Source organism: Peromyscus maniculatus, chromosome 9, assembly GCF_049852395.1.
Source record: "Peromyscus maniculatus bairdii isolate BWxNUB_F1_BW_parent chromosome 9, HU_Pman_BW_mat_3.1, whole genome shotgun sequence".
Lineage (NCBI taxonomy): Eukaryota > Metazoa > Chordata > Mammalia > Rodentia > Cricetidae > Peromyscus > Peromyscus maniculatus.
This window is the reverse complement of record NC_134860.1, coordinates 13,663,297-13,681,374: the sequence shown is the minus strand read 5'-3', so window position 1 is coordinate 13,681,374 and position 18,078 is coordinate 13,663,297. Positions and strand designations below refer to the sequence as shown.

At 46.6% G+C, this 18,078-nt stretch overlaps 1 protein-coding gene across 1 annotated transcript; it reads left to right on the top strand.

Moving 5' to 3' along the window:
- The first annotated feature begins 5,043 nt into the window (after positions 1 to 5,043).
- On the top strand, positions 5,044 to 16,330 carry Gpr15lg (G protein-coupled receptor 15 ligand). Its single transcript, XM_006976681.4, has 3 exons — positions 5,044 to 8,950; positions 11,838 to 11,912; positions 15,772 to 16,330. Exons 1-3 carry the CDS (start codon positions 8,881 to 8,883, stop codon positions 15,855 to 15,857), a joined length of 231 nt encoding a protein of 76 aa, XP_006976743.1. The 5' UTR covers positions 5,044 to 8,880; the 3' UTR covers positions 15,858 to 16,330.
- Positions 16,331 to 18,078: the final 1,748 nt, after the last annotated feature.

The window sequence follows — 18,078 nt, the reverse complement described above, 5'->3', positions numbered from 1 at the left end:
TGCAAAATAATAGATTTTTGGCAAAAATGGAAATTTTGTATCATTTGAAATCTTAAGTTATAACAAATAGATGGTTTAAAAATCACAGGTCCTTGGGATTGCTTAGAAGGGTTTTGTTTTTTAATTTGTTTTGGCAAAGCTTGGAGGCATGTAATTGCTAAAGTAGTATACATCAATTTGTTCTAGTCAATAGCAAACTGAGCTTGGGGATTTTTGTTTAGTATTTGAAAGTTGTTTTTGTTTGGTTGTTTGCTTTGTTTTTAGTATTTGAAAGTTTTATACATTTATCATAAATACCCACTTATTCTTCCCCCTAGTGCCCACACCCTTGTGTGCTCCCTGTCGCTCAGTTCCCTTTTTTTGTTAATAACTCAGAGTCCATATGCTCATGGATATATGTCCCTGATGGAGAGTGACTCCCTCAGCTGCCATCACCTACAATCAATTTCTAGGAGGGTGGGACCTCAGAGGTTCCTCCATTTTGGAGTTTTGACTAGATGTGCAGGTAGTCACATGCTGTGAGTGGATGTGTGTAGCAGTCATGTTCAGAAGTCAACAGTTCACAGTACTCTTTCCTACAATTCTTTGCACATTCCGTCAAGTTCCTTGAGCTTTGGATGCTGGGAGTTACTATAGATGATTCGCCCACAGCTGAGCACTCAGTCACTTAGACAGTACTTTAGTTATGAGTCTGCAGCAGCCACTACCCACTGCAGAAAGAAGCCTCTCAGCCGGGCAGTGGTGGCGCACGCCTTTAATCCCAACACTCGGGAGGCAGAGGCACAGATCTTTGTGAGTTCGAGGCCAGCCTGGTCTACAGAGCGAGATCCAAGAAAGGCACAAAGCTACACAGAGAAACCCTGTCTTGAAAAACAAAAAAAAAAAAAAAAATACCTCTCTGACCAAAGGTGAAAGCAACTTTGCTATGGGTATTGACATACATATTTGGAAGTTAACATGACATTTTAGCAAAACAACATTTATTCCCTAGGGTTTATGAGCTCCTATGTTAAATATGAAATCCTTCCTGAGGCACAGACCATATTCAATCAGAAATCACTTGGTGACCTTCATAACCTTCATGTAACACCTGCCCACAAGTCAGTATTGTAGCATTCAGGGTGTAGCATCAAATAAGATCAGCAGCCTGCTCAACACCTTCTGGCACTATGTAGGTTAGCCAGGAGGGAAAGTATCCTGGCCAGTTCAAAGTTGATTTCTTTATGTCCTGAGCAAGTGTTTTGCGGTGGGCAGTGAAGAGCAATGGCAACAGTGTATTTGGGGTGCCTCTGTGTCTACCAGACCAATAACTCTAGATCCCATACTTGGCACTGAGATTTTCATTTAAACATGCCTTCTGGAAGCAACAGCATCTACTCAGTTTTGTTGAAATTCCTTTCATATGTTAGCTTACAACTTAACTGATATCCATAATCTTCATGTATTCTTAGTTTTGGTTAGCAACCCTCCTACCCTCCTTACACCCATCACCCTATGTATGTGTATGTAGTCCCAAGAATCCCCTCCCCCCCTTTTTCCTGTAACCTGTTTTCTGCCCCCTCTAATGGAGCTTTTTTCTTTGACTAGAAGATAGTGGGTTTCCATACAGCTTTGCCATGTCCTCTTCCCCTTGGTTGAGTCTTCTGCCCGCCATATTCCCCACCCCTTCCATGCTTGAACCTTTCCACCACTTCTCTACTTTGATTTTACCTGTTTTTACTAGCCCCTCCCTTAAGCATCCAGTCCCAATGGCTCATTTCCAGTTTCCTGGCTTCCACATGTACTCCAGGTTAAACATTAAAAAAATAAATAAAACCAAAGCTAGGATCCACATATAAGAGGAAACATGGCTTTTGTCTTACTTTCCCCGAGTAACTACTTTCATTTTGCTAGTTTCACTTACCTGCAGATTTCATAATTTTTCTATACTACTGAGTACTACTTAATTATTCATCGGTTGATATCTTGGTGGTGCCATTTCCTGGCGACTATGAAGTGGGCATCATTCAGAACTGCCAAGATCAAGATATAAGTGACAACAAATGCTTTCAAGGACACTTGAGTGTGAACTAGTAGAGTCACTCTGGAAATCAGTCTAGGGGTTTCGAAAAAGCTGGCCAGAACTACCAGGACCCAACTAAATCATTCCTGAGCATATTCCAACAGCACTTTACATCCTACTGCAAAGAAATGCATCCATAATTGCCTTTACCTTTTTTATTTATGTATACAGTGTTATGCCTGCATGTGTGCCTGCATGCCAGAAGAGGGCACCAGGTTTCAATCTTATTGTAGATGGTTGTGAGCCACTATGTAGTTGCTGGGAACTGAACTCAGAACCTCTGGAAGAGCAGCCAGCCCTCTTAACTGCTGAGCTGTCTCTCCAACCAGCCTTTACCTAATTTTAATGAAGGCTAGAGAGATTGCTCAGCAGGTAACATGCCACAGAGCCTGATGACTTTAGTTGGATCTCTGGGACCCATATGGTGGAGGGAGAGAACAAACTCCTGCAGACTCTAGCTTCTACATGTGTGCCCATGTGTCCTTTTTTTTTTAAGGACGTGGGACTTCAGAGAGCATTACAAGAAAGCGTGGACAAGTCAGCCCAGTTATGTTCTGAAAGCATGTTGAATAAGTTGATCTTGGCAATGTAGAATGACTGAGACTGAATGGTGAATGGAAATTGAGATCTTTACTGATTGATGTGATCTGTGTTCAAGATTATAAAATTTGGTAGTCCTTGAATTCTTGGCACCAACTGGAAACAAAGAGTGAGTGGCCTGAGGCATGTCAGTCTGAAAGCTTGCAACTGATCACCAGTAACCAAGAGAGGCCTAATCGTGTTAAAGCAGTTAGCCTTGCTGACCTTGGAGTACACAGTGCTTACGGCAGAGGTGGAGAATTTTAAAGTCTTGACAACACCACTATCCTTCAGAGCTTGAGTCACTCCAGATGTCAGCACACCTGAGTGACCCATGAATCACTCTTAGGGGGTTGGTGTATCTATTAGACACTCTTAAGTAATAGTTGGAGCACAAGAAGTAATACTTAAGTGACTCACGATTATCCAGAAAAAAAACGGATTATCCATAGTAATTTTAACGAGTGCTGAGAAGTCTTAGTACTTCTGGGAAGAAGAAAGTCTGACCTCATAGCCACAAGCAGCAGGTGTGGGGAGTGTCGACCTACTTAGCAGAGAATTCAGCTCCACCGAAGGACCCAATGAAATCCTGCACGGTATTGGAGGCTGTAACGTCTGGAAGACTACTTGTACTCAAAGTCAAGGATTGCCACTCAGGGTGTCTCAAAATAGAAGTATCATCAGCAGACTCATTAAAGTAGAATAATGCATCCTAAAGCTGATATGGGGTTGGGGGCACCAAGATGACTTGCTGGGTAAAGGCACCTGGTGCCAAGTCTGATGACTTGAGTTTGATTCCTAGGACCCATGTGGTAGAAGGTGAGAACCAACTCCAGTGAGTTGTCTCTCCTCTTCATACAGGCATCACAGCTCATACATGGGTGCATGCATGTGCCTACGCACACACACCACACACACACAGGCACAAAAGTAACATACTAAACTACAAAAATGAGATTTTTGTGTTTCAATTGGTAAATTGAGGAAAATGGGGAGTTTGATATTTTTTAGTATAGTTCAATTGCCCATGGTTAGTATTTTACATGTATGGGTGTTGTACCTGCATGTATATATGTGACCCATGTGTGTGCCTGGTGCCCTCTGAAGCCAGAAGAGGATGTCAGAATTCTTGAGACTGGGATTACAGACAGTTGTAAACTGCTTTGTGAGTCTGAGAGTCAAATCTGAGTCCTCTGGAAAAGTAGCCAGTGCCCTTAACTGCTGAACCATCTCTCCAGTCCCTGGGTAAAATTTAAAAATGAAAATCCATATGGAGAGACATTGAAACACTTGATAGGGAGCTCCTGGAAAAAAGGTCAGACCCACTGCAGTGCTGGCCTTAAGCCTTCAATCCCCCATGGCCCAGCATTCTTTGCTACCTTGATTCCTCCAACTGAGTTGGCTTTACCCCAGGACTGCCCATCTCCAGCAGATCCACACAAATCTCCATTCTGTTCTGGGTCTTCTAGTGGTGGGGAAGCAAGGTGACACCTTCTGGGAAGGCTGCTGTTGAGTAGCAAGGAACAGAACACACCAACAGGATCCATCCTGAGCCTTCATGCAGCCCTAAGCAGAAACCCTTGTCCCTCCAGCTCTATCCATACTCTCCCTGCCAGTTCTCACATGGGCTCTACTTGTCCTCACCTTTCTCATCAAAATCCACATGTGCACTGGGCAGTGGTGGCGCATCCCTTTAATCTCAGCACTCTGGAGGCAGAGACAAGTGGATCTCTGAATTTGAGGCCAGCCTGGTCTACAAAGCTCCAGGACAGCCAGGGCTACATGGAAACCCTGTCTCAAAAAATAAAAACGAACAAAACAAAAATCCACATGTGCAAGTGTTGTCTGTCTCCTATTGTAACTAAGGAAGACCTAAAATTCAGTGTGTATGTGTGTGTGTGCCTAGTGTAGCAAGAGAGAAAGTGCCTATTAAAGCATCAGATATCTTTTAACACAGGTGGTAGTTGAATACTACTTGGAGACTGGTTGTTATTGGAAAAGAAGAGCTAGCCACCCCGTTTCTGGATATATATCCCAAGAATGTGAAGTCAGTATGTTGAAAAGATATTTGTGCACCTGTATTCATGACAGCCCTGTTCACAATAGCCACGGTAGAGAATCAAACTGAGTGTCCATCAGTGACTGAGTAGATAAGAGGTATCCGGTATATATATCCAACATAATCCTACTAGACCTTGAAAAGGCAAATTTGTCATAATATAAGCAACATCCTGGGTATTGTGTTAAATAAACAAGGCACAGGGCTGAGCGGTGGTGGTGCAGGTGGATCTCTGTGAGTTCGAGTCTAGCCTAGTCTACAGACAAGTTCCAGGACAGCCAAGGCTACGCAGAAAACCATGTCTCAAGGGGGGTGGTGGGGTGGGGATAAGGCACAGAAACAAAAGGAATGTGTGCTCTTATATGAACTCAAGCCATTAAACTCAAGCAAAGCAGCAAATGGAGATGGGCTGTTTCCATCAAGAGCACAGAGACTGGCATCCTAATTTCAACACCAACTTGCAGTGGCCATGGAAGAGTAGAAAAAAAAGAAAAAAAGTCTTCCTGCAAGCCTCTGTGAGCTGGTAGAGAACATGACATTCAGGAAACTTATCAGTGGAGGAAACCCCAGAGTAGCTGCTTCTATGTAAAGTCGGGGTGGACCCAGAATCAAGGCTGTGGGAGAAGTATCTGGGGGCCCAGAGATGTGAGTTAATAGTAGGACGACTCAGACTCACCACAGGAGTGAGAACAGAGGTCAGGCCTTTGTCAAGCAAGGGCAAGGACTGAGGGAGCACCTCCACAGCCGCACCCCAACCCCACCACGTACACCAGCCTTGCTATCAGCTTCGTAATGTCCATAGGCAGGCAAGACCAAGTGGATAGAAAGAATGAAGACGTGTGAGGAAGTTCAGTTCCGGTTAGCTGAATTAAAACCATCTTGCTGGGCTTCCTCTTCACCTTGCTCGCACCCTGGAACTCTGAGGGAGAACAACAGCTTTGGAGTCTGACAAACCTAGTTCCAGATGAGGAACTCTCATGACTTCAAAGCCAATTGAAACTTTACATTCCCCGGGATCAGGTAGAGAAGGAATTCAGTGCAGCGAGGAAAGCCTGGGACCTGGGGCCTCTTGTCACCCTCCATTAGTTGCTGCTCCGCAGTTGGCCACACACACAGGAGGGAGAGTCATTTCTGGTCAACCACAAGGTCTATAAAGAAAAGGTAGGTGCTGCCTGAGGTGTGGAACTCAAGCCAAAGAGTGAGCAAACTGGGTGGGGAGGCGGCAGGCAGCTTCCTCCTCACGGCTCTCAGAAATGACAAAGTTGATTGGAAATGCTTTTTTCTTCCTTATAAACCCCCCTTGTTTTAGGTGTGTCTCCGAAAGATTCTCTTCTCAGGATGGCCGCCAAGTTTTCAAAAGCATCCTTGGAAACCATTCAAATTTGGGTATTTCTTTTTTCCATACTAAAGTTGCATATGCTTGAGACTAACAGGCATCCCCATTATACTCCTCATTTTCACCTCTCAGCTCAACATGAGATTTTGAATATTCTAAAAAGCCAGAGGTGTTTCTTCCTTTTTTAAAGTAAGAAGTTGACAGTTATCTTTGAAATGTTAAAAGTAAGTGAAAATCTGAGAAGAGTCATTGTCCCTGGGGCTGAGCTTGGAGTTTATGTTAATACCCTGTACTATTTTAATTTGCTTCAGTCAATTTTTGTGAGCATTTAAAAAGCAGGCAGAATCCCAACATAGGACTCAATTATTCCCCTGAAACTTATGACCCCAGGAAAAAAAATCTGCAAATGTGAGAATTGTGTGTGTGTGTGTGTGTGTGTGTGTGTGTGTGTGTGTGTGTGTGTGTGTGTATAAAAGCCCCCAAGATAGCCAATTCCCCCAACCCTTAGCTGATACTTGCCTTGTAGCTTTCTCCTGTGATAAGGAACAAGCTGTGCTAAGAACCAAAAGCCCCTTTCTGGTTCCACGATGGAGTGAGGAGAACTCCCAGGAGAACGATGGCAGCCTGTCCTAGTGGGTCAGAAGGCGAAGGCAACCCTCCCCTAAGCAATCTACGTTCAGGAACAACACTAGAGCTGGTGCCCAGGAAAGAGGTGGGGCAGCCACTGTTGGAGCAAGGTGTGTATTCTCTAGAAGTGATATTAGAAGGAAAAAGAACAACTTAGCTGGCAGAAAGGTAAGTACTGGCCTAATGTGACCTACAGTCCGACAGACCAGAAACCTGAACTAGTTTCTGTGGGTGAACTAACTGATGTTTTTTTCACCCTATAAAAAGCATTGGCTGCTGGTCAAGATGTCCCTTGCCTATTGGTTTTTTGCACTGAACCATTTGGGGCCCAAGTCTAAACTGCTTCTCTGGCCTGCAACAAACAGAGCCCCAAGGTTAAGTGTACCATGGGACAGACTCCATCAACAGGAGATGTCTGACTTGTCTGTTTCCAGAAGGGAGTTCCTGCAGGCTGGCCCACCTTCCAACACTTCACATTTCTTCTTAGGTCAGAGTCAGCTGCTGCCCTGTGCCCACCCATATGGAGAGCCCCTCCCACACATGTTCCTTGCACTCTTTTGGCTGGAAGGACATTGCATGCTTCTCAGTCTTTTACTCTTAGGTTCTGATCTGACCATATGCAATGCAGTCAGTTTTCCTATCTTAGTTTACCTCTTCTGGGCAGAGCCTTAATCTTCCAGCCATCTCTGGAATGACAGCCTGACCTAGGGCCAGGTGGCCCGGTGCTTTCAAGTCTCAGTACAACCAAGGCATTGGAGAGGCCTGTACCCCCCTCAGCTGCCCAGAGATGCTCAGGAATCACAAGGATGCCACGGGCCCACAGTGTCTGCCCTGCTCTTCTTTTGCTGTGTGGGTTCAGGCCGTTTGTCTCTCAGACCTCTACAGCTGGGAGGAAAGAGAAGTCGGAGAGCTAACAGTCAACACCAGCCACCATCACCACCGCAGCGCCCAGGAAAGCTGGGAGAGAAGATTCCTGAGCTGGGTCTGGAAGAAGGAGCAGGAGTCCACCCACTATCCCTCATAGGCCGGCCCTTTTATCCTCAAGACCAGGGCCTGGCACTTGCTGAGATGCCCATACAATATTGTTAAAGGCCCCTGGTGCTTGCTTTGCCCCCCAGGAAGCTGTCTTCCACTCACTCCCGAGGCTTCATAGACTGTTCCTAACAGAAAAAGGGACCCTAAGTGTCCAGCCATCTGTCTACCCAACCAAAAGACACCAGGCCTCCCTTTTTCATTTGGCCCATATAACTCCTCCTCTGTTCAGGAAGTCCACCATGACCTGACCTACCATACCAAACCACTGCTCTACCCAACCCTATCTACTCCATCTCTGCACAGCCTTCTCTCCTTCCTCCCCCAACAGACTAGACAACACCTTTCGTGGGCCTTTGGTATGGTACGGCATAGTGTGGCAGTCACCTCTTTGCACAGCAGTCTCTGGGGCCAGGCACAGTATTTTTCATGTCCTTGTGGTTTGGCTGACATCCCAGTGAAGGGCCTATGTCTAAGGGATGGGTGACCTAGCCTCCTGCAACTGTGACACATTCCCTTACTCTTCCAGTCAGATTCTCCCCGACGTCATGCCTTCCTCAGGCAGCACTCTTATCTACACACCTTGCCAATTGCCCACCAGGGGCTAGCTGTGGCCCCCACATAACCTCACAGTGGCATAAGTACCCAGCTTGGTACAGATGACTTCTGGATCATGTCGTCAGGCAGCTCTGTGTCCACTTCACATATGGACAACAAACTAGAGACATTTAATGACAGCAAGTTCAAGATAACATGACTGATAAACATGAGAGAAAGAATTTAAACCTAAGCCGTTTGGCTCTCCCCAAGGCTTTGCCTTTGGTTTTATGGCCCCTTTCCCAGCCATATTCACAAGAAAGCAGGAAGATCTGCATTTGATGGAGTTATTGCTGACTCTAAAAGTTAACGTTCAACCCTGGACAGTGGCTTTTCCTTGCACGAGAGCTTCCTTCTCTAACCAGCTCTCAGGGCTGCACATTTCCAAATCCCTGCAACAAGTCATCTAATCCTCCTGACTTCTTGAAGAGCTGGTTTATTATCCTGTTGGGAGGAGACTTCTAGGGCTGGGATGCCTTGCCTGTGGGGGAACGCCTCTCTCTGTCACTATAAATGTCTTCAGAGGCCAAAGAGAGGCCTCCTGTGTCATCGCTCCCTCCCTAGCTGTGAGACTCCAGCTACTTCACGATGAGACTTCTAGCCCTTTCCAGTCTGCTCTGCGTGCTGCTCCTCTGCTTCTCCATTCTCTCCTCAGAAGGTAAGGCTGTCCTCTAGTCCCTGAGTAGTGATTCCATGGTCTGGCAAGGTTTCAAACAGGAGCTAATGGGGAGCAGGTCCCGGCAGACAGTCCTGAACACTGGAAAGAACTATGCAGCTGCTCTATGCACCACAGTGCCCAACAGGTGGGGAGCTTGGGGGCTTCAGGCTTTATATCTTCTACGTGCAGTCCTGTGTTCCTAAACATGCTGAGGGCATACTGTATAAACTAAGGGTTTGGCACGAGATGTATAAATTAAGGGTTTTGACACCAGATGTATAATCTGAGGGATTTGGTATCAGATGTATAAAGAGAGGACATGACCACTCCAAGGTATGGTTGAAAGGAAAGTTTTTTTATAGTAGATATAAGGTAAGTACAGCCAGAAGCAAAGAGAGGAAGTAGAAAACTGAACATGACCAGCAGAATGGACTCGGTCGTGAGAGGAGAGATGGGAGAGTGAGACAGGAAGATAAAAAGAGTTCCCAAGGAAGGAAACCAAGAGAGAGGAGGCCAAGAGAGGAAGACAGAGGAGAGTGCCTGGCTGAAATGGCAAGGTTACATGGAAATAAGAAGCTGGGGAGGGAAGCCCGTGAGCTGGAGGAGTTTAGGGTTGGGGGCAGGGTAAGAAGAGCTGAGAGGAGCTACTAGTAGTTCTACTGAGAGAGCCTGGGGAGGCTGCATGTGCTTTGGTATGCGAATGGGCACCATGGACAGCCAGTTGTCTGAAAAGTAATAAGGAAATGGCTCCTTCGGTTGAGGAAACCCGTGCAATGGAATTCGGGGGAGTGGAGTTTTCTTTGTTACCTGACACGTATATGAAGCTGCATGCTCACCCTGCAAACACAAATCCTCTCTGAGAGCTACTCCCCTGAGACTTGACTGGGGAGTCAGGGAGTCGCTGTTGCCACTTGTGTTGGGGAAAAAGTAAGTGAATAACTGATCATTTGGACTTGAGTATCTCAAATCCTTATGAAAGGAAAGCTCCATGGGCAGGTGAAATGGGGTTATGCATGATAAGGGGATATGTGTGTGGGATGCTGCTGTGTGTTCAGATGTGGGGAACGTACATGATCTTTTTGTCCCTATAGAGACGAATATTTATATCTCCTGCGTTTAAGATTCATTTTATTTATATGTCTATGTGTGGATATGCCACATGTGTGCAGATGCCCTCAAGGGCCAGAAAAGGGTGCTGGATTCCCTGGTGTTGGAGTTACAGGTGGTTGTGAGTCATTTGAGTTCTTGGAACCAAGATTGGGTCCTCTAGAAGAGTGGTAAGAGCTCATAAAGCCTGAGTCACCTCCCCATCTCCTTACTATCTTTCTTCATTTTAAAAGCTGAGTGCCTCCAGCACTCAGGAGGCAGAGGCAGACAGATCTCAGTGAGTTCCAGGCCAGCCTGGTCTTCTATAAAACAAGTTCTAGGACAGCCAGGAGAAACCCTGTCTTGAAAAACAAACAAACAAAAACCAAAAAAAGCTGAATATTGGAGCCTTTTTCTCTTACTTAGCCTCCAATTAATTTTTTGTATCAATAGTTATGATGATTTTAACACTTAGTAGACATAAAAGGTTTTAAAAAAAGAACACCCCTCACCATACTTTATCACGCAAAATACTGATGGTTGACCTTAGTCCTCCTGTACAGCATCATGTCTGAGTAGTAGGGCTACAGGAAGCCCTTTGTTCTGATGGAAGCCCTACCTCAATCCCCTCCCCCATCTCTCCCCAAACCCTGCCTGACCTCAGAAGCCCACCAACATGACTCCTCCCCCAGAGATGCTCAAGACCACTCCCACAGGGTATTTAAACTGCCTCCCAGAAAACAGACATGTGGTTTTTCTGTCTCTCTTCCCAGTCTCCTCTGGGGGGGGGGGGATAATCTAGGAGTGCTTTACCCAGTAAGCCTGGGCTTTTTCTTAATTTGGTTTGATTTGGCCTGATTTGGATTGCTGCCTTATAGAAGAGGCTTATGGGGTGCAGAAACTTATCATACTTGTTTTTGGTTAGTTAGTTGGTTGTTTGGTTGGTTTCATTGCTCAAGTTTCTGTGGTGAAAAGGTCAGCACAGCCCACAGCATGACATTTATCAGACCACTATTTTTGGATTATTTCAAGGTCACCAATACAATTCTAATGGAAAATCAATGAGAATGAATGTCTTTGACTGTAAACCTTCCCCCCATTCAGGACTCTGCCTGGGAGCTTCAGGCTATGGCATTACTCAAAAGACATGTGTTGCCAACCTATGAGTGGTCATCCATGAAGTCATGTGCTTGGACACACTATATTAAGCATACAGTCACAAAAGCTTTGTGTATACAAAATGTTTCCTGTATTGTTTTCTTAGACTACAGATCTGGATTATCAAGTCAGAATTCATGTCTCAGTGCAAAGACATTTCTCCTCAGTGCTATGCTTTTCTAAGCAGCATTATGAAGAGGAAACATCCACAGGGCACAGTGACCTCCAACATTGTCTTTATCTCTGGAAAGTCACACAACATAGGCTACTTCTTCCCCAGCCCTCAGCCCACCTCATCCTATTTGTTTGTTTGTCTGTTTGTTTGTTTTGGGCAGTGGTTGTTTGTTTTTAATAACTGTTTGTTTGTTTTGCTTTGTTTTATTTTTCAACACAGGGTTTCTCTAGAAAGCCTAGGCTATTTTTGCTCTGTAAACCAGTGTGGCCTCGAACTCAGGGATCTGCCAGCCTCTGCCTCCCCAGTGCTGAGACTAAAGGAGTGTGCTACTACTGTCCAGCTTTTAACAAATATTCTTGACCTCTGGGTCTTCTCAGTAGAAGCCCTCCCAGTCATATCCCGGTACAGATTGGCCTGATGGTGGCCCTGGCCCACTAATTGGAGAATCTGTACCCTTTTACTTCTCAGGGAAAAGGCATCCTGCCAAGATTTCAAAATCTTGCTGTAACCTGGTTCCTAGATCCAGACTGACAACCCAGAAAGGTAAGTAACCTCATCCTGTCTGGGCTGGGAGTGGGAAGATTTCTAGGGTGGCCATGGGACAGGCCAGATTTGTGATCTGCTCCAGCCAGTATCTTGTGACAAGCTCTAGTACAGATGACCCACAGTCAATCTCAGTCACAGAGGTTAGAGTTCTCTGAAGAGGCAATGACTTAGCCTTTAAAACTGAACATGTTCTGTCAAGAAAAAACTCTTAAGAATGGAATAGGGCTCAGGCATGGTAGCACATAGCAATCCCAGAATTAGAGAAGCTAACAAAACATGATGATGAATCTTGAGACCAGCAAGGGCTTACACAATGAATTCAAGGCTCGGGGGCCTGGGATATGGCTCAGTCAGTGGAAAAATGCTTGCTTAGAAAGCTTGGGGTCCTGTGTTCGATCCCTATTGCAAGAAAAAGAGAAGAGAGGAGAGATGTGGGGAAGCACCCATCCCTGGATGGGAGGCCTCATGAGAAAGATTAGGAACCCGACTACAGATGATAGAGAATGGGAAACTGGTACAGAGGAAACAGCAGGCATGAAGGTGTGGTGTGGGCAAGCAGGAGACACAGACAGGGGAGCTATAGGATGGGAGGTGCCCATTGGATCTGCAAACCATAGCCCACCTGGAGACCTGAAGCAGGACCTGCGTGAAGGCCTCCAGCCAGTGTGTGGAGTATGTGGGTACAGAGAACTCCAGGAGACAAGACAGCGCCAGAGATGTAGACAGGTTCACAGAGGCTCAGTTTGACACCAGCATGACCATGAGGCCTGAAAGAGCCAAGCTGCCTCCTCCCAGACCTGGGGCACCTGACAATAGGTAGTGACAAAGATAGGCCCAGGTCCAGATCTCAAAGCACACAAATCCCACCAATGGGACTCCAGGCCAGCAGCAGGCCAAAGCTCTGAGCTGCTGGCCCAGGGTGGGGGTTAGGATGGCTGGAACTTTGCGACTTTTGTACAGAGAGTCCCGGAGCTTAGAGCAGGCAGAGACCTGTGGGAAGTCAGGCTGCAGAACTCAGAGCAGACCTGGCCTGACCTGAACTTAGGGCCTGTGTCTCAGCTCTCCATAGCCCCAGCGCTAATTCTTGGGAGCCCAAGGCTCCAGCTCCCCGTGTTGCTACAAGTTGCGGCACCTGAAGCCCACGACCAGCTACCAGGGGTGCTGTCTTCCAAGGGCTTCCTGTCTTCCTGTGAATGAAGAGGGGGACAGAATTAGGAAGACAGGATAGCTCCAACCTTGGTACCCCTGAGAGGTTGACAGCCCCTCCTCCACACCGCCATCACACCCAGTCAGGGCTGGGTAAAAATAACCACTTCTCTCACACATTCCTTGTGAATAACCAAGTGTGAGGCACCCGCCTAGGCAAGGTGGAGGGTGAGCACTGGCTGCCAGCAGCTCTGCTTCCCATAGGAGCTTGTGAAATAAGGTGCAAATGTAGGGGAGAGAAATGCCAGCTCCCCACTAAGGATGGCTTGCTGGAACTTGTCCTCACCTCTAGCCCCTCCCTGCACAGATGCACAGAGGCAGGAAAGAGAAACTGGGGGAAGGAAGGCACACACACACTACACATACGCATATACCCACACAATCATACAGACACAAATGCAAGTACATGCATGCAAACACCTGCACACCACATAATTACACACTACACACACAAACCTACACACACCATACCACATCACACACATACATACATACACATATTATATATCACACATCTAGAGTCACAGACACACAAATACATGTGAATATACCACTTACTATATATATATATATATATATATATAGCCACAAATACTATACACATATAGACATACAAATACATGGATACACACACACATATATACACAACTATATACAGATATGTACACCACATGCCCACAAACATACCTACATGTCACATACAGACTTAGGCACATAAATGCACATACAGACTATGTACAGAGAGGCATGTATAAACACATTCACCACACTCTACACACAGCTCCTAGAAATGTGGAACATGGCCAGGTACACTCCTTGTGTCCAATACAATAACAGCCTTTTTTGAGTGCACAATTCTATGGGAGAATGAGCTAAGTCAGGGATCTTATATTGAGACTGGATTTCCATTTGAGCATATATTTCAAAAATTCCATGGCAGAATTCATGAACAACTTAGAACAAGAAGACTTAATTAGGCATCTTTACTGGACTTTAAAGGCACATAGTTGCCTTTAAAGCCCCAGACCTACCCCAGGGAGTTCTTGTCACAATTACACAAATTGGGGAACTGAGGCTCAGAAGGACCCAAAAGCAGAGCTAAACACCAGTATCTGTATGTCTCTTGCACTAGAACAAACAACCTGGTCTCTGGAGGGAAGTTTTCTGCAGAATGTGAGCATGAAAACTCCTGGAAGGGAAGTGCCCTGGAGGGCGGGGTGGTCCCAGCTCCACCACCTGCTGGCTCTGTGCTCCTGAGCAGGCTCCTCCTCCTCTGTAGAAAGTATGTGGCTGCAGGATCAAGCTTGCTAGTATTGAGAAGTCAGTAAGGTATGTTCACAGAGCACACAGCATCAGGTCAAGCCCATAAACACCCTATAAACCTGTCTTGCTGTCACAATGGAGGAGGCTGGGCTTCCAGGGCAGCTGCACCCACCCCAGAGCCCATGTGTAATGTGTATATTTGTGGATGGAGTTACATGGCACATAGATGTTGTGTATGCTGTATTTGTATACGTATCTATGTGTGTGTGTGTGTGTGTGTGTGTGTGTGTGTGTGTGTGTGTGTACCTCTCCTTCCAGCTTCTCCTTTCAGTCCTGACTCTTCACTGCTGCTGATTACCCAACACCTAACACAGAGAACATGTTTGCCCAAGCTTGGTGCTTCCACCCAGAGTCTCCTGGAACAGACCCTAAGATCCAGAGAGAAGAAAAGAGAAGATGAATCAGGGTGTTGGGCAATCAACACAGGATTTCAGGGTGCTTTGTGTTCCCATAATCTAGTCTCCTGTACCTGCTTCACAGGCACGAGAGCAGGGCCTCCACTTTCCACGAGAAAGGAAACTGATGCCCTCTGAGACAATAGAGGCACTCAGAGTGGCTGCAGCTCATGCCAAACCTTTCCTGAGCTCTGCTTTGGGTCTACCTGCTGGGCTAGGCCCACAGAATGACCCAATGTGGAAGGCATGGGATTCCGGGTGGAAGTGCCAAAAACGTCTTTGAAAGTTAACAGGATAAATGACTAGCAGTCTGGCTGAAGTGAATGCACTTACCAGTTTACTAGAAGGAGATGGGACAGAGTTTTCTTAAAGCAGGCTTACAAACTGTAGAGTGAGCTATATAGCAACGCTGTCCAGGCAGCACCTTTGAAAGGAACATTCAATACACTGACACAGACAATGGTCTGAGCCAGACTCGTAGCTTCTTAGATCCCACCAGATCAAAGTCAGGAGCGAGGAGCCTTTGTGAAGCCATCTTCTGTCCATGTGTCACGAGGTCACCAGGGGAAGCTCCTGCGAGGCCATGTGGACCCGAGACAAGCCTGGGTCCTGAGGATTAGTGCCACACTCCCTGTTTCAAAGCTCAACAAAATGAGTTAATCCACAGGGGCAGGCTCAGGGTAGAAGTCTGCAGGACCACCTCCCTCCCCCGACACACACACCACCACTGCCCACCATGTAGCTGTCTGTCTTTAAAAAGGGACTTAACTACAGTGGTAAAGGTCACCCATTGGGGAAGAAGGGTCTATTGGTGAAATTAATGTGTAAGAGTGAGTTTTAATTGTGTTTTGCTCCTTCTCTTCACCCTATTCTATCCTCTTCACTTTGTCTTCCCATGCCCCTCCTTCTTCTCTGCTGTCACTCATCCCCAGGAAACCACCTGAGGCACTGCAAACCATGCAAAAGCAAGCCACCATTCAAGTCATGGGTGGTGCCTGGCGCTCTCCCACAGGTATAGAGCTCCTGAAGCCCGGCTCCACCCAGATGAGACCTTCATGCCCAGCTGTGGAGACACCAGAAGCCTTGACTTGCCCCCTGCCAACTTTCATGGTGGCAGTGAGCTGTGATAGTGAGCTGGGAGACTTTACTTCAGACATCCAGGAACATTCCAAAATTCCTAGACCTGGTTCCAACGGTGCCACCAACCTTCAGAGTCACTGTGAAGCCCACATGTCTTCATGGCTCCACGAGAGTGAAAGTCAAAGATTCCTCCTGTGGGAGCTACAATGCCAGAGATTTCCAAGCTGGCCAGAGTGCAGAATAGCAAGACCTCAGTGCGATCAGCCAGGACTACAGTACCACGGGCAGCCACAGACAGCCTCAAATTCCTAGCCTTTAACCAATGGTCTCTGAACCGACTCCTGTAACTTCCTAATTACGTCACCAGGAGAGCACCCAAAATAATAAATAATAAATTGGCTATACATGGAACATCGTTGTCTGAGAAAATAATGTGGCCTGAAGTACAGTGTTATGCTAAAAGGAAAGTGTCTGGAAAAACTTGGTGTCTACTCCATCACAGGACAATCCGACCGTAAGAAAGAGACAGTAGTTAGGTGTTTGGGTCCCACACACCAGGACACAGAGCCTAGTCTTGCCCAGGTTTCTCTGTAGGCTTGACAGTTCAATTTTCTGTAAAACAGAAATGACTGGAAGGATCTACTTAGGAGCAAGCAGACAGCGATAGGGTCCCTGCAAAGTACTAAGCTTAGAAAGGCCCAGCAATCCACCCACCCTGGAGCAGTGTTTATCTCCACAGTGAGCAAAGAGCTCAGAGGAGACAGGTGGCTCAGGTCTAAGAGGCTTGTCTCAGTAAAGCTCCCTCTAATCGGATCCTCCCAGCAAGGTGAGAAGCCCCCTTTCCTGTATTACTCCCAGGCCTGAGTGAGAACACCAGGGCCATCAGGTGTGAGGCTGATAGGCAGGACTTCCCTGAGGACAGCATGCCCAGGCAAACCAGAGCTTGTGGCTTGTCAAGGGCCAACGTTCCACCTCCCTTTCATAACTGTTCACTCACTCACTCCTCCGCTTACCATTCCCAGGGAGAACAGTGGTCAGACTTTGCCCTGGGTCCCAAGGTTCAAATAACATGGTCCTCTGACACCTGAGAGGCTGCCATTGCTGCGTAAGCACAAGGTGAAGAGCAGAAGGTGAAGTGTAAGAATAAAGAAAACGGGGGGGGGGGGGGGGGGGCTGGAGAGATGGCTCAGAGGTTAAGAGCACTGGCTGATCTTCTAGAGGCCCTGAGTTCAATTCCCAGCAACCACACGGTGGCTCACAACCATCTATAATGAGATCTGGTGTCCTCTTCTGGCATGCAGGCAGAACACTGTATACATAATAAATAAACCTTTTTTTTAAAGAGTAAATCAAAGAAGATAAGTAGCTGAGGTATGAACTCAATGAGAGTCAGATAGAGTCCCAGCTAGAGAGGGATGTGCTGTGCATGGGAGAGGTGGTCTATGCGCTGTGGCGTATGTACTTCACTATGCATGGTGTTGGTGTGGTATGTAAGTGTAGAGTGTGTATATGGCCCTGTGTGTTTTAGGATGATGTAGAGGTAGGAAGGTTTGAGAACTGGAGCAGAATTCATTAACTAGATAACTGTGTTGTGGGCCAGAAGAGAAGCAGAAAATGAGAAGGACTCAGCATGTCCTTGGATTTGCCTTGAGAACAGGAAGGATAAGAATAGGGTAGAGCAGGAAAAAACGCGGGTAGCAGCAGCTAGAGTGAGCTGAGGTGGCAGAAATACAGAAGGTAGGAACAGGCTTTAGGGCGCCAGTGGTGTGGTTTCATGCTTCCCAACCTTCCTGGGCAGTGGAGGATGTGTCCACAGTCCATTCGTGGTACTTTCAGACCTTGTGAAAGCTCCTTGTGTCTGAAACTCCTACCTCATTGACAATGGGAGGTCTGGTAGCTTCTCTCTCCCATCCTTATATGCCCTCCATTCTCCCTTGAAAAAGGCAAAGAAACACATATATAAGACTTTACACATGTACTTGGGTCTACCAGGAGAAAGAAAGATAAGAGTCCAAGGACAAAGCCTGTGCCATCCTGAAAAGGGCACAAGGAAAGCACACGTGGAAGCCTCAGGATCTCTGAGGGAAGGGGGACAAGTTAGTTAACAATAATAAGTAATAGAGGGACCCAGCTGATCCTTGGAGAAGAGAGCAGCTCTT

Excerpts from the sequence above, each read along its gene's own strand:
- Gpr15lg (XM_006976681.4), top strand. The coding sequence starts at position 8,881 with ATGAGACTTCTAGCCCTTTCCAGTCTGCTCTGCGTGCTGCTCCTCTGC. Across the intron at positions 8,951-11,837 it reads CTCCATTCTCTCCTCAGAAG|GGAAAAGGCATCCTGCCAAG; the intron begins GTAAGGCTGTCC and ends TTTACTTCTCAG. Across the intron at positions 11,913-15,771 it reads CAGACTGACAACCCAGAAAG|GAAACCACCTGAGGCACTGC; the intron begins GTAAGTAACCTC and ends ACTCATCCCCAG.